Source organism: Scyliorhinus canicula, chromosome 15 (genome assembly GCF_902713615.1).
Source record: "Scyliorhinus canicula chromosome 15, sScyCan1.1, whole genome shotgun sequence".
Taxonomy (NCBI): Eukaryota; Metazoa; Chordata; class Chondrichthyes; order Carcharhiniformes; family Scyliorhinidae; genus Scyliorhinus; species Scyliorhinus canicula.
Window position 1 is genome coordinate 36,955,753 of NC_052160.1, and position 14,740 is coordinate 36,970,492.

The following is a 14,740-nucleotide window of genomic DNA, read 5'->3' on the forward strand; positions in this document are numbered from 1 at the left end:
CTCACCTCATCATTAATTTACACTGTATTTGTGAATACACAGTTCCTGTCTTTGAGTTTTAGGGTCTGTCATTGAGTTTAAATCTAGGGGTCTGTCATGTCATTGAGTTTAAATCTAGGGGTCTGTCATGTCATTGAGTTTAAATCTCAGGGTCTGTTGTGTTTAAATCTCGACGTCTGTCGCTAAATCTTGGGGTCTGTCGTTGAGCTTGAAGCAGGGGATCTGTCGCTGGATGTAAATTATGATCCTGTTGTTAAGCGTCTGTTCCACATTTTGCACTAATTGCTGTGGTTTGAACAGTTTCAAGAATCAGGTGGCAGAGAATGAAAATTGAGCATGGGGAGGGATTGGCAGAATTAATATCAAAAGTGGAAGTATAATTCCACCAGAAACTGATAGTAACACACAAACTTCACCAATTATGAACAGTAATATTGATAACACTCAGATTCACCTCATGACCAGTAGAAATACATTAACTCACTAATTTTCTAAATGTAATCCCTTAAAATCTGACCTTTAAACCAGACGTAATGATAAAACCTAATGACATTGACCATGTCGTAGAATGTCTGGTGACAACTCCTTAAATCTGCCTTTTACAGTATATTTGTATATAGTTCAAGTTATTAATAAAAACTTGTTGTTAACAAACAGAACATACACACTTTACAATCAACACCATCTGAACAGTAACTCCTGCCAAAATCCTCTTGCACCACACAAGTTATCAGGCTATGCCATCCATGTACATTGAAACAGGTCCCATCCCTCCACAGACTCTGACTTGACTGATTCTGGGTGGCATCTTCATCCAGATCAATTATCGGCAAACGGTTAGCAGCCATTTGGAAAGCAGGACTGACAAGTCTAGAACAGATCTTATCAGGGAATGATTTGTTGTGTGCTGTCAGAGTTGCAATAAAGGAGGAGGCAGCAGTGATATTGGACAATATAAAACATATATAAGAAGGAGGTATTTAACAGCTTGACAGCCCTTCGAGTAGGAGAGGCACCCTGTCCAGATGGAAGTAATCTAGGGTAGTAAGGGAAGTAAGGGTGGAAATTGCAGAGGTTCTGGTCACATTCTTCCTCTCATTTTTAGATGTGGGAGTGTTGCTGGAAGTTTGCAGATGTTACACTCCTGTCCAAAAAGGGAGAGAAACTCCTGGCAACTCCACGCCAGCCAGCCGCAGGTCAGTGGTGGGAAACTTTGAGAAACAATTAACCAAGACAAAATAAATTGGCATTTGGAAAAGTGTGGACTAATAACTGAAAGTTAAACACAATTTTCCTTCAGCAAGTCAGTGCTGAGAACCTAAGGAATTGTAGGAGAAGGCCATATAGCCCTTCGAGCCTACTCCACCATTAATAAGATCATGGGGTTAAAGAGACAGTGGCTGCACAAACTCAAAGGGGGAGAAAGCAGAAAATCACATTGAACAATTGTTTTTTTGCAGTCTGGTAGAACCCCTGTAGTTGGTATTAGGTTCTCTGCTCCTTTCAGTATGTATTGCTGACTTGGACCTGAGCATACAGGCAATCATTTTAAAAGTTGCAGGTGAAATGAAGTTTGCAAGAAATTAGGATAGTAATAGACTTTGGGGGAACTGCAAACAGTTGACACAAGTAGTCTCTCGGGCACATAGAGGGAGAATTCAGAATGTCCAAATTACTTAATAGCATGTGACAACTCCACGGGAAATGGCAAGAAACAGAATATGGGCTACTTTTTTTGTCCTGACCAAGATCCTTGACACAATCAGCAGTGTGGGCCTTTGGAAGTCAAGGAGAAATTAGGTTGAGAAATTCATCACAATGGTGCTAGGTCATTCTATGGATAGCATTTAATGGAGGTGACAGGGTCTTACCTGCCAACTGGTGAGGATCATCATCACAGAGATTGGGAGCAAAGCAAAGGATAGCAATGGAGCTAAACAGTCATGTTTAGCTTCATTAGTAACTGGGATTTGGTCACAATTATCCAGGACATGCACAAGCTGCCGTCATTGAACTGATGAAAGGAGACAAACTTCAGTCACATGCAAACCATAAAGACTGGAAGAGATTCTCCAAAGCTCTGAATTCCCTCCAAAAATGCCAGTCTACTTGTTCACCACCAATCCTCAGAGCCAATAGATCAACACTGCTCACAGAACAAGCCCAAATTCCAGAATGATGGGCAGAGTACTTTCACCAAATCCTCAATCAGCCTTCATCCATCAATGTCAAAGCAGTTAACAGGTTGCCATCAACTACCCTCTCACTCTAACAGAAACAACGAACGCAATCAAACTCCTGTCTAGCAGCAAAACTCCTGGAACCGATGTTGTCCCCACTGAGATCTATAAAGCTAAAGGTCAATGCCCAGTCAAGGAGCTCACTGAATTCCTTGACTATCCAGAAAGAATGCAAAGCTGCTACCATTATCCACCTGTCCAAGCGGAAAGGAATTAATCAATCTTATAGCAATCAGAAATCTCACACTCTCCATCGGTGTCAAAATCTTCGCCAAATAGGCATTAATTGCCCACTTTTGGGCCTCAATTGGCAGCAGGGCAGCGAGGCCTTCCCACCTGGACTTAATTGGGGCTGAGATGAGATGGCAGCATGGTCCCCACCCGCCACACTCCCATCCAGTTACATGCTCTCCCATGACAGTGGGGAGACGGTTACATAGTGGTAATGTCACTGTTGTCTGTGCTGCAGAGGCCCAGGCTAATGCTCTGGGGACCTGAATTCAGATCCCACCACTGTAGCTGGTGAAATTTAAACTCAGTTAATCAAATCTGGAATTAAAAGATAGTGACCCATAAACTGTTGTCAATTGTCGTAAAAATCCATCTGATTCACTCATGTCCGTAAGGGAAGGAAATCTGCTGTCCTTACGCAGTCTGGCCTACATGTGACTCCAGACTCACAGCAATGTGGTTGGCTCTTAACTATTCTCTTGAATGGCCAAGCAATTGACTCAAATCAAAGGCAATTAGGTATGGGCAATAGATGCTACCCTTGCCGGTGACCCCCACATCCCATCCAAGAACAAATATTTAACATTTTGACCCGGGGCAGGGCATTAGATTCTGTCCCATGATTCTACGAAATAGATGGTGGGTGATGCAAATAGAATGAGATGGGGTGGGGAATGAAAGGAGGAATTTGATTGCAGGAGATTACGTAGCTGAATGGATGGAGTGTCCATGACAACATCTGTTGAACATGGCTTGTTTGGAGAAATAGATTTTGCCAGATGAATGAATTACTCCCTGCCTTCTAACTTTGCAATGATGCTGAGCAGATCTGTTTTTCATTCCTGTTTCAATTTCTCACAGGTCTTCAAATTTGTTGAGAAAAATCACGATCAGGTTCGACAGGATGTCGTGGAGATGTTTGTCAACAGCAAAACCAAGGTGAGTTGTGGAGATTTGTTTGCCCGACAGCTCCAACTCAATCCATTGCTTACGTGTGATGTCGATCATTCCCAGAAATATCAGAGATGACCGAGAAATGCTCTGGTTATACCACACTGCTATGTGTATGTTAGCTGTCAGATGGCGTGTCATATTCAATGATTTAATATACCCTGCACCAACAGGTCTTCATTAAACGTTCATGCTGCTGCCTACCATCAGACCCGGGTACCTCTGTATCACAGGCTCAGCATCAGGCTGAGACCCAGCTGGAGAGCTTTCCTTCAGGAGACACAGAGGGGGCATTGAGCGCCACACATGTTCACAGTGGTGGGCGGGCGGGGGGGAAAGGTGGGGGTGGGGGGGGGGGGGGGGAGGGATTGACGACATTGGTGTCCACTCATGCTGCCCGTGTAGGTCATTGACCTTTATCCGACACTGAGGCCAGCTCTGCTGGTCACACTCCCTGAGCTCACAGCTGCCGCCACCTCATCCGAAGCTGCACTGGCTGCCCTATGGCTCACCCTCCGGGATCCTTGGGGGAACAGGACAGCTTTTCTCGCCTCCACTGCATCTAGGAGCCTCCGCAGGTTAGCATCCCCGAATCTTATTGCTGGTTTCCTCGACGCCATTGTTGGGAGCTGGCTGGGGTTAGCTGAGCAAGTGTAGCTGAAGTGTTGCTTGACCTTGTTAGCAGGGGGCCTGGCGAGCGCGCTCCCGACGAATCACCTGGCGAGCCTTCATCTGCGGCGAGAAGCCTGTGAGGTCTCATTAAGTGAACCAATTAACGTTGAATGCATTGCTGGGCCGAGAACGGGGAAGCTCACGGTAATTCTCACTCGCTACCACATGTAGAATTGTTTCCGGAGAATCACGTTCCTTCTTTCTGTTCCATTGACTACCAATCTTTTTGCCAAAGTCATTCTTTCGACAGGCCGGTCTTGACGTTTGCGTGGGAGGGAAGGTGGCCAGGATAAGGAAAGTGGTTGATGCACTATCAATTTACGCAAAGACGAGAGTAGGATATAATTGAGGCTTTATTACACTGAGATGTGTGGCCTCCTACAGCAGCTGACAAAATGGCTGCTGTACGAGGAGCACACATATTTATACTCCGCCTACTGGGCGGAGCCAACAGGCAGGGATCTACCCCCATACCTGTAGTACAGGGGCCTTACCGTAAAGCACCTATATCAACATCCTCTATACACAATATATACATCAGTGGTGACTACCACATTCACCCCCTGTTAAAAAATGAGTCCAGCGGGGGTGGTGGTGAACTATATACAGGAAATTGTGTTTTAAAAATACAGATAATATTACAAATTCAGGCGGTCCGGTGCCTTAATCTGTCATAGAAAGCGCCGTAGTGCTGGTGGCGACTCCGGTGGCGGCTTGGTCGTCGGTGACTCAGGGAGCGTATCGAAATTGTCTTCATCCCCGGGTGCGGGCAAGGGGAGGACGGAGTGTCCCGGAGTGGGGGCTGTGGTGGGGTGCGCCGGGGGAAGGGAGGGGGGGAGGTGTGTGTGGAACTAGCTGGTGCCAGGTCCCTGAGGGAGACTGTGTCTTGCGGCTGTCAGGGTACGCTATGTAAGCGTACTGCGGGTTAGCACGAAGTAGCTGTACCCTCTCAACCAATGGGTCCGCCTTGTGGAGTCGAATGTGTCTACGGAGGAGGACAGATCCTGGAGCTGTCAGCCACGTTGGGAGCGATACCCCGGAGGTGGATTTCCTGGGGAAGGCAAAGAGACGTTCATGGGGGGTTTCATTTGTTGCGGTGCACAGGAGCGACCGAATGGAGTGAAGTGCGTCGGGGAGGACATCCTACCTGCTGGAGGCCGGGAGATTTCTGGACCGTAGGGCCAACTGGACGGCCCACCAGACCGTCCCATTCTCCCTCTCTACCTGCCCGTTTCCCCTGGGGTTGTAGCTGGTCGTCCTGTTCGAGGCAATGCCCCTGTTGAGCAGGTACTGGCGCAGCTCATCACTCATGAATGAGGATCCCCGGTTGCTGTGGACGTAGGCGGGGAAACCGAACAGAGCCAAGATGGTGTTGAGGGCTTTGATGACTGTGGCAGAATTCATATCGGGGCATGGAACGGCAAAGGGGAATTGGGAATATTCATCGACGGCACTGAGAAAATACGTGTTGCGGGCGGTGGAGGGGAGGGGCCCTTTGAAGTCCACGCTGAGGCTTTCAATGGGGCGAAAGGCCTTCACCAGGCACGCATAGTCTGGCCGGTAGAACTGCGGTTTACACTCCGCGCAGACCTGGCAGTCTCTGGTGATAGCCCTGACTTCCTCAATGGAGTAGGGCAGATTGCGGGCCCTGATGAAATGCTAAAAACGGGTGACCCCTGGATGACAGAGATTGTCATGCAGGGTCCGGAGTCGGTCCACTTGTGCGCTGGCACCTGTACCTCGGGATAGGGCATCGGAGGGCTCGTTGAGCTTAACGGGGCAATACAGAATCTTGTAGTTATAGGTGGAGAGCCCGATCCTCCACCTCAAGATTTTATCGTTTTTGATCTTGCTCCGCTGTGAAATGAAATTAAATGAAATGAAAATCGCTTATTGTCACAAGTAGGCTTCAAATGAAGTTACTGTGAAAAGCCCCTAGTCGCCACATTCCGGCGCCTGTTCGGGGAGGCTGGTATGGGAATTGAACCGTGCTGCTGGCTTGCCTTGGTCTGCTTTCAAAGCCAGCGATTTAGCCCTGTGCTAAACCAGCCCCATGTGTGTTATTAAACAAGAAGGCAACCAACTGTTGGTCAGTGAGGAGAGTGAATCTCCTGCCGGCCAGGTAATGCCTCCAATGTCCCACAGCTTCAACAATAGCTTGGGCCTCTTTCTCGACGGAGGAGTGCCGAATTTCGGAGGCATGGAGGGTGCGGGAAAAGAATGCCACGGGCCTGCCTGCCTAGTTGAGGGTGGCGGCCAGAGTGACATCTGATGCATCACTCTCCATTTGGAAGGGCAGTGTCTCATCGACCACGTGCATCGTGGCCTTAGCGATGTCGGCCTTGATACGGTTGAAGGCCTGGTGAGCCTCTGCCGTCAGTGGGAAAACGGTGGATTGGATGAGTGGGTAAGCCTTGTCCGTATAGTTTGGGACCACTGAGCGTAATACGAAAAGAACCCCAGGCATCATTTGAGGGCCATGGGGCAGTGGGGGAGGGGGAGTTCTATGAGAGGGTGCATGCGATCGGGGTCGGGCCCCTGAACTCCGTTCTGGACCACATAGCCGAGGATGGTTAAGTGGTTCGTGCTGAACATGCACTACTCCTTGTTGTGAGGTTGAGGAGAGTGGCGGTGTGGAGAAATTTGGCACGGTTGGCGTCATGGCCCTGCTGATCGTGGCCGCAGATGGTGACATTGTCCAGGTACGGGAAGGTGGCCCGCAGTCCGTACCGGTCAACCATTTGGTCCATCTCCTGTTGGAAGACCGAAACCCCGTTTGTGACGCCGAAGGGAACCCTAAGAAAGTGGTAAAGGCGGCCATCCGCTTTGAACGCAGTGTATGGGCGGTCCGCCTTACGGATGGGGAGCTGATGGTAGGCAGATTTCAGGTCCACTGTCGAGAAGACCTGGTACTGTGCAATCTGATTGACCATATCAGATATGCGAGGGAGGGGGTACGCGTCGAGCTGCATGTACCGATTGATGGTTTGACTGCAGTCAACGACCATCCTATTTTTCTCCCCTGTTTTGACCACTACCACTTGGACTCTCCAGGGGCTGTTGCTGGCTTCGATGATGCCTTCCCGTAGCAGTCGCTGGACCTCAGACCTGATGAAGGTCCTGTCCTGGGCGCTGTACTGTCTGCTCCTGGTGGCGACGGGTTTACAATCCGGGGTTAGGTTTGCAAAAAGGGAAGGTGGGTCGACCTTAAGGGTCGTGAGGCCGCACACAGTAAGGGGTGGTAGGGGCCTGCCGAATTTCAGGGTTAGGCTCTGGAGGTTGCACTGGAAGTCTAGGCCGAGTAGCAAGGCAGCGCAGAGGTTGGGGAGGACGTAGAGGCAGAAGCCGCTGAACTCCACACCATGGACAGTGAGAGTGGCAATGCAGTACCGGGAGATTCTCTGGTTCACAGAGTGTACCGCGAGGGAGCAACACCTTACCGTATCGGGGTGAATGAAGCTCTCAGTGCTCCCGGAGTCCAGCAGGCAGGAGATCTCATGTCCGTTGACCTACACTTTAGTTGAAGCAGTCGCGAGGCTGTGTGGTCGAGACTGGTCAATCGTGACCGAGGCGAGACGCGGCTGGTCGTCGGTGGTTGCAGGCGATGAGCGGCCTGATGAGGTGCCCAACGGGCAGGGGTCCTGAGTCAGACAAGATGGCGGCGCCCAGAAGCCACACGTGTCGTGGGGGAGGCAAGATGGCGGCGGCCTGGGGTTGCACGTGTTGTGAGGAAGAAAGATGGCAGCACCCATTGGTTCTGGGAGGAACAAAATGGCGGCGCCCACGGGACACACGTGTTGCGAGTTGAGCAAGATCACGGCATCCACTGGCCGCACGTGGTCCGAGGAAGGGAAGATGGCGGCGTCCACTGGCCGCATGTGGTGGGTGCCGGGACAATAGCGGCGATTGAGTGGGCCTGGCACACTGCAGCAAAATGTCCCTTCTTTTTTTTAAATAAATTTAGATTACCCAATTATTTTTTCCAATTAAGGGACAATTTAGCATGGCCAATCCACCTACTCTGCACATTTTTGGGTTGTGGGGGCGAAACCCACGCAGACACGGGGAGAATGTGCAAACTCCACACGGACAGTGACCCAGAGCCGGGATCGAACCTGGGACCTCAGCGCCGTGAGGCGGTTGTGCTAACCACTAGGCCACCGTGCTGCCCTAAAATGTCCCTTCTTGCCACAGGCCTTGCAGAGGGCGCTCTGCGCCGGGCAGCGCCGTCGGAGGTGTTTTGACTGCCCACAGAAGTAGCATTTGGGCCCCCCGGGGTTGGCTGCCGCACGGCACAGGCATGGTGCTGGCTGAGGGCGGTCGCTGATGGGGTCCACGATGGGGCTGCCATCAGCGGAGTCCACGCTGCACAAGGGGGGGTGGGCCACGCGGTCAGGGCATAGACCTGAATGTTGTGTGATGCGACCGTAAGTGAGAGTGCTAGTTTTTTGGTTGCCGCGAGGTTGAGCGTGGCCCCTTCTAAGAGGCGCCGCATGGAGAGGAGGTGTCTGGCGTAGATTTTGTTAGTCTGCTGAGCATAGTTTTCCTTCAGTAGCGCCATGGCCTCTGCGTAGGTCGGCACGGCCTGGACCAGTGGAAAGACGTTGGAGCTCAGCCGCGTGTAAAGGATCTGGAGCTTCTGTGCTTCTGGAATTGTGTCTGGCGCAGACCCGCTGTAACGCTTCGAAACAGGCTAGCCAATGTTCAAAGTCCTTTTTGGCGTTGTCTGCTTGAGGATGCAGCTGCAGGCGATCCGGCTTGATGCAGAGGTCCATCTCTGAAAACTCAGTGTAATAAATTGATGCACTATCAATTACGCAAAGACGAGGGTAGGATGTAATCGAGGCTTTATTACACTGAGATCTGTGGCCTCCTGCATCAGCTGACAAAATGGCTGCTGAACGGGGAGCACACATATTTATACTCCACCTACTGGGCGGAGCCAGCAGGCAGGGATCTACCCCCGTACCTGTAGTACAGGGCCTTACCGTAAAGCACCTACATCAACATCCTCTATATACAATATATACATCAGTGGTGACTACCCCAGTGGTGCTCCAAAGGGGGCGGCAGTCGGGGGGGTTTGATTCTTCCAAACTTGTTACACTATTACTGGGTGATGAATGCGGAGAAGGTGGGGGGGCTGGAGTAGAGAGACGGAGGATTTTTGGGTGCAGATGCAGGCGGGTTCTTGTTAGGAGTCAGGGTCACAGGCGCTGGCAACGGCACCGCTATCATTCACCCTGGCGAAGTACTCGGGTAACCCTGTGGTGGCAGACACGCTGAAAATCTGGGGGCAATTCTGACAGCACTTCAAGATGAGGGCAGGGTCGAGGATGATGCCATTAAGAGAGAATCATGGGTTTGGACCAAGGAGTATGGATGCAAGGTTCCGGGGATGGAAAGAGAAAGGGGTGAATGAGATGAAGGATCTGTTTTTGGAGGGGCGGTTTGCAAGGTTGGAGGAGTCGGGGGTGAAGTATTGGCTCCAGCATGAAGAGGGGTTCAGGTACATGCAGGTGCGGAATTTCGCAAGCAAGGTTCCCCCGAGCTTTCCTGTGGCATCGCCCTCATTGTTGGAGGAGGTGCTGTCGGTGGGGGGTCTGGAGAGTGAGGTTGTTTCGGCGATATACAGCAGGATTATGGAGGAGGACAAGGAATCCATGAAAAGGATTAAGGCCAAGTGGGAGGAAGAGTTGGGGATAGTGTTGGAAGAAGGATTATGGTGCGAAGTGCTGCGAAAGGTCAATGTCTCGATCTCGTGCACAAGGCTGGATTGATTCAAGTGGTGCACAGGGCACACTTAACAAAGGCGAGGATGAGCCTTTGTTTGAGGGGGGTGGAGGATAGTTGCGAGCAGTGTGGGAGGGGCACAGCCAATCATATCTATATGTTCTGGTCCTGCCCGAAGTTGGAGAAATAGTGGGGGTCGCTTTTCAGCACCATGTCTGAGGTTCTGCATGTGGAATTGGAGCTGGGTCCCCTGGAGGCTGTATTCGGGGTGTCAGACTTGCCGGAGCTGCAGATGGGAGCGGGGGCAGACATTTTAGCCTTCACCTGGTTGATTGCTCGAAGGCGGGTTATGTTGGAGTGGAGGGTCAGCTTCTCCTCCAGCGCTTCTGCGTGGCTGGGGGATCTAATGTATTTGGAGACGGTGACATTTGCTCTCAGAGGGGCAGATGAGGAGTTCCACCAGAGATAGGGTTTGTTTGTCTCACATTTTGGGGATCTGATTGCCGTCAAGGGGTGTGGTGGCGGTGGGGGTGTGTGGTGGGGTGGTGGCATTGGGGTTGGATTTGTTTGTGTGTTAAAATGTTGAAAACGTGAATAAAAATATTTTTCAAAAGTCTCCTTATATTGGCCAACAATTGTTGGACTTTCACAATCCCCGTCTGAACCTCAGCAACAACCCCCGGCAAACATTCCCCCAAACAAGTTGCCAGCACCTTCGCCATTAACTTTCAACAGAGATATGGGCCAATATGACCCACACTCCTTTGGATCCTTACTCTTCTCCAGGATTAGAGAGATAGAAGCCTGTGCCAATGTGATCGGCAGCACCCCCCCAGGATAATAAATCATTGAACATCCCCAGTAGATGTGGCCCTGCTCCGTCACAAATATGTATTAAAATTCCACTGGGAATCCATCCAGGCCTGGAGCTTTCCCAGGTGGCATCGGACCAATGCACCTCATAATTTCCTCCACTCCGAACAGAATTTCCAGCCCCGGCACTTTCTCCCTCTCCACTACCGGGAAGTCTGAACCATCCAAGGTTTGTATCATGTCAGAACTACCCTCCAGGGGCTCCGCCTGTGCAACCCCTAGAGGAGATCTCAAACACTCTGAAAGGCCGCCTGCCATCTCAACTGGTGAGCCAATAACCGACTGGCCTTCTCCCCATGCTCATAGAACACTCCTCATACACGATGAAGCTGGCCATCCGCTTTCCCCGTCGATACCAATTTGAACTCTATCTGGAGCCTCTTCCTCTCCTTTGGGGTAGCCAAGTATTGTCGGTCCATTGCCAGAATAGCCTCTACAAACTTCTGTCTCTCTATTCTTCCCTCCTTACCCCTGTCAGCATTAATCGAGATCAGCTCCTCCCTAATCACCACCTTTGTCACCTCCCAGAGCATGGAAGGTGATACATCCTCGCTCTTATTAAACTCCACATACATCCCGATAGCAGAGGCTATCCTCTCTCATGGCCCCTCATCTGCCAACAACGCCACATCCAACCTCCAAGGGGGTTGCTGGGTGCAACCCCTCTCAAACAAATCCACGTAGTGCGGAGCGTGGTTGGATATGACAAGTGCTGAATATTCTGACCCTACCACTCAAGGGAGCAGCGCCTTACCCACTACGAAATAGTCACTATGGGAGTAAACCCAGTGCACCTGTGAGAAAAAGTACTCTTCCCTCGGGTGTGTAAATCCCCACGGATCCGCACCCCATCTGCTCCATGAACCCGAGCATCTCATTCGCCACCCCCGATACCTTAATGGATGGTTTGAGATCAAGCCCATAATTAAAGGCCCCCTCCCCATAATCAGCCAATGAGAGTCCAGTGACACAGCTGCCAGCACCATCTTGATGACCTCCGTGTACTCCCAATTTGGTGCGCATATGTTCTCCAAAACCACAGGAGTCCCCCTCCAGCCTCCCATTCACCATCACGTATCTGCCCATCGAGAAGGCCACCCTCTTGTTGATAAACACCACGGTTTCCCTCGTCTTTGCGTCAAAACTAGAATGGAACTCTATTCCCACTTACCCTTTCCTCAACCTCGTTTGATCCCTAATCCTCAAGTGCATCTCCTGTAAGAAAACCATATCCACCTTCAAGATCTTTAAATGGGGGGGGGCATGTGGCACAGTGGGTAGCACTGCAGCCTACGGCATTGTGGACCCGGGTTCGAACCCAGCCCTGGGTCACTGTCCATGTGGAGTTTGCACATTCTCCCCGTGTCTGCATGGGTTCCACCCCCACAACCCAAAGATGTGCAGGTTAGGTGGTCTGATCAGCCCTACTCACAAGGGAGTCCAGCAGGGCCCTGCCTCATCCAGATTCCAGACGCACCCAAGGTAGCCATCGCCACCCACTTCCACCCAGGAACTCAACAGAGACCTTCACCATCAGCAGCCCACCTCTTCCCCACCCCCTTCTCCTCTTGCCCACTCTACCACCTCAAACTAACTATCCCTCCCTCACCCACCAACCAACCCCCCATCCTAAAGAAAACCAAAACCGTCTTAGGCTTGTTATCCCAACAAACAAAGAAAACAGGCCCCCCCCCAAATAACCATCCCTGCCTTTTATCCCACTCCACTTCTGTTAACCAGCACCTCTGCTAACTGGGTGACTCCCACCTGCGGAGTAACGTTAGTTTTATTTTCAAAAATTCCACACACAGCCCCCTATCCTAGCCTGATCTACTTTTATATACCGTACCAATCCATCCCCACACCCCACATTGCCACCCGTTCCCAACAATTGCATTGAAACATCAATAACCATGTACCAAACACAGGGTAATGGACATTACAGAAATATACAAAAAAATACCAGGAAATTCAAGTGAAAACAAAACAAAACACACATCCAAAACTTCACCACACAGATGAAACCACCCAATACATTAAAATGTGTCTCAGTCCATGTTCATAGAATCATAGAATTTACAGTGCAGAAGGAGGCCATTCAGCCCATCGAGTCTGCACCCGCTCTTGGAAAGAGCACCCTACCCAAGGTCAACAACTCCACCCTATCCCCATAACCCAGTAACCCCACCCAACACTAAGGGCAATTTTGGACACTTAAGGGCAATTTATCATGGCCAATCCACCTAACCTGCACATCTTTGGACTGTGGGAGGAAACCGGAGCACCCAGAGGAAACCCACGCACACACGGGGGGGATGTGAAGACTCCGCACAGACAGTGACCCAAGCCGGAATCGAACCTGGGACCCTGGAGCTGTGAAGCCATTGTGCTATCCACAATGGTACCGTGCTGCCCCTATAAATTTAGAGTACCCAATTATTTTTTTCCAATTAAGGGGCAAAGTTGTTTGCCTCCTGGAACGTGTCGAGGTAATGGTCTCTGCCTCCATGCGTGACCCATAGGCGGGCCGGGTATACCATTCCGAACTTCACCTTGCTCCTAAAAAGCCGACTTGGCCTTATTAGACCCGAGCCTCTTTTCGCCAGATCCGCACCCAAGTCCTGGTAATTTCTAACAGTGTGGCCTTTCCACCTGCACTCTTGTGTCTCCTTTGCCCACCTCAAGATCTTTTCTTTGCCTTGGTACTGTGTAGCTGGACTATGATCACGCATGGTGGCTCCCCTGATCTGGGCTTCCCCCTCAATGGCCAGTGGGCCCACTTCCCCCATCAGCTGCCTGAACATCTTTGCCACATACCCTGTGTCCTTCACTCCTTCTATGGCCTCAGGCAGTCCGACGATCCTCAGATTTTGTCATCTGGAACGATTCTCCTAGTCGCCAATCTTGGCCTTTTTTGCCTTTCCGTCATCATCATCACCTCTGCCTCCAAGGAGGCAATCCGGTCCTCATGACCTGAGACCGTCTCCTCTGGATCGACGAACTCTGTGCCTCTAACCGCTGCTCCACGCTTTCCAGAGCTGCCCAAATCAGCTCCGTCACTTTTGCCAGATCGTCCGTGAATGCCTGCCTTTGCTTTTTAAACTCTCCTGTCAGAAACTCCACCAACGGGTGGCACGGTGGCACAGTGGTTAGCGCTGCTGCATCACATCGCTGAGGACCCAGGTTCGATCCCGGCCCTGGCTCACTGTCTGTATGGAATTTGCACATTCTCCCCGTGTCTGCATGGGTCTCACCCCCACAACCCAGGAAGATGTGCCAGGTAGGTGGATTGGCAATGCTAAATTGCCCCTTAATTAGAAACAAATAATTGGGGTTTAATGGTGAACTTGCGTTAGCAGCAAGTGGCATTGCTGCCAAAGCTATAAGAGTATCAAGCATCATCATGTATGCAGATATCTTTCAATTAGGCACTTTACCGCCTAATAAACTCAACATTGCGTTCAACAATTACAAACTGTCATCTCTGATTCCTTTGCATGTGTCAACCTTTTCTGACCTTGCTTATGGATGACAGTCATTCATTATTCTGTTGTTCACACCTCCTGTGGACCCATCTTTTGTTTCTTTACTTGTCCCATTATTCCCTTTGCCTCTACTCCACCAACTCTCAGTTAATTAATGCCTCCTATCTTCAACCCCATTACAGACTTCCCCTTTTTTCCCCACTCTCCGATCTCACCAACATAATGGCTATTACATTTCAAACTTAACTCACTTCTGATGAAAGGCCATTGACCTGAAACGTATAGTGCTCAATTCTGGTCGCCACACTACCAGAAGGATGTGGAGGATTTAGAGAGGGTGTGAAGAGATTTACCAGGATGTTGCCTGGTATGGAGGGCATTAGCTATGAGGAGCGGTTGAATAAACTCGGTTTGTTCTCATTGGAACGACGGAGGTTGAGGGGCGACCTGATAGAGGTCTACAAAATGATGAGGGGCATTGACAAAGTGGATAGTCAGAGGTTTTTCCCCAGGATAGAGGGGTCAATTACTGGGGGACATAGGTTTAAGGTGCAA

The 14,740-nt window shown here is 50.5% G+C and overlaps 1 protein-coding gene across 1 annotated transcript in view; it reads left to right on the plus strand.

Annotated features, from left to right (window-relative positions):
- myo15aa (myosin XVAa) overlaps nt 1-14,740 on the plus strand; it is a 205,720-nt gene that overhangs the window by 60,125 nt on the left and 130,855 nt on the right. Inside the window, 1 exon segment of the mRNA XM_038821008.1 lies at nt 3,333-3,410. Within this exon segment, the coding sequence (XP_038676936.1) occupies nt 3,333-3,410 (78 nt within the window).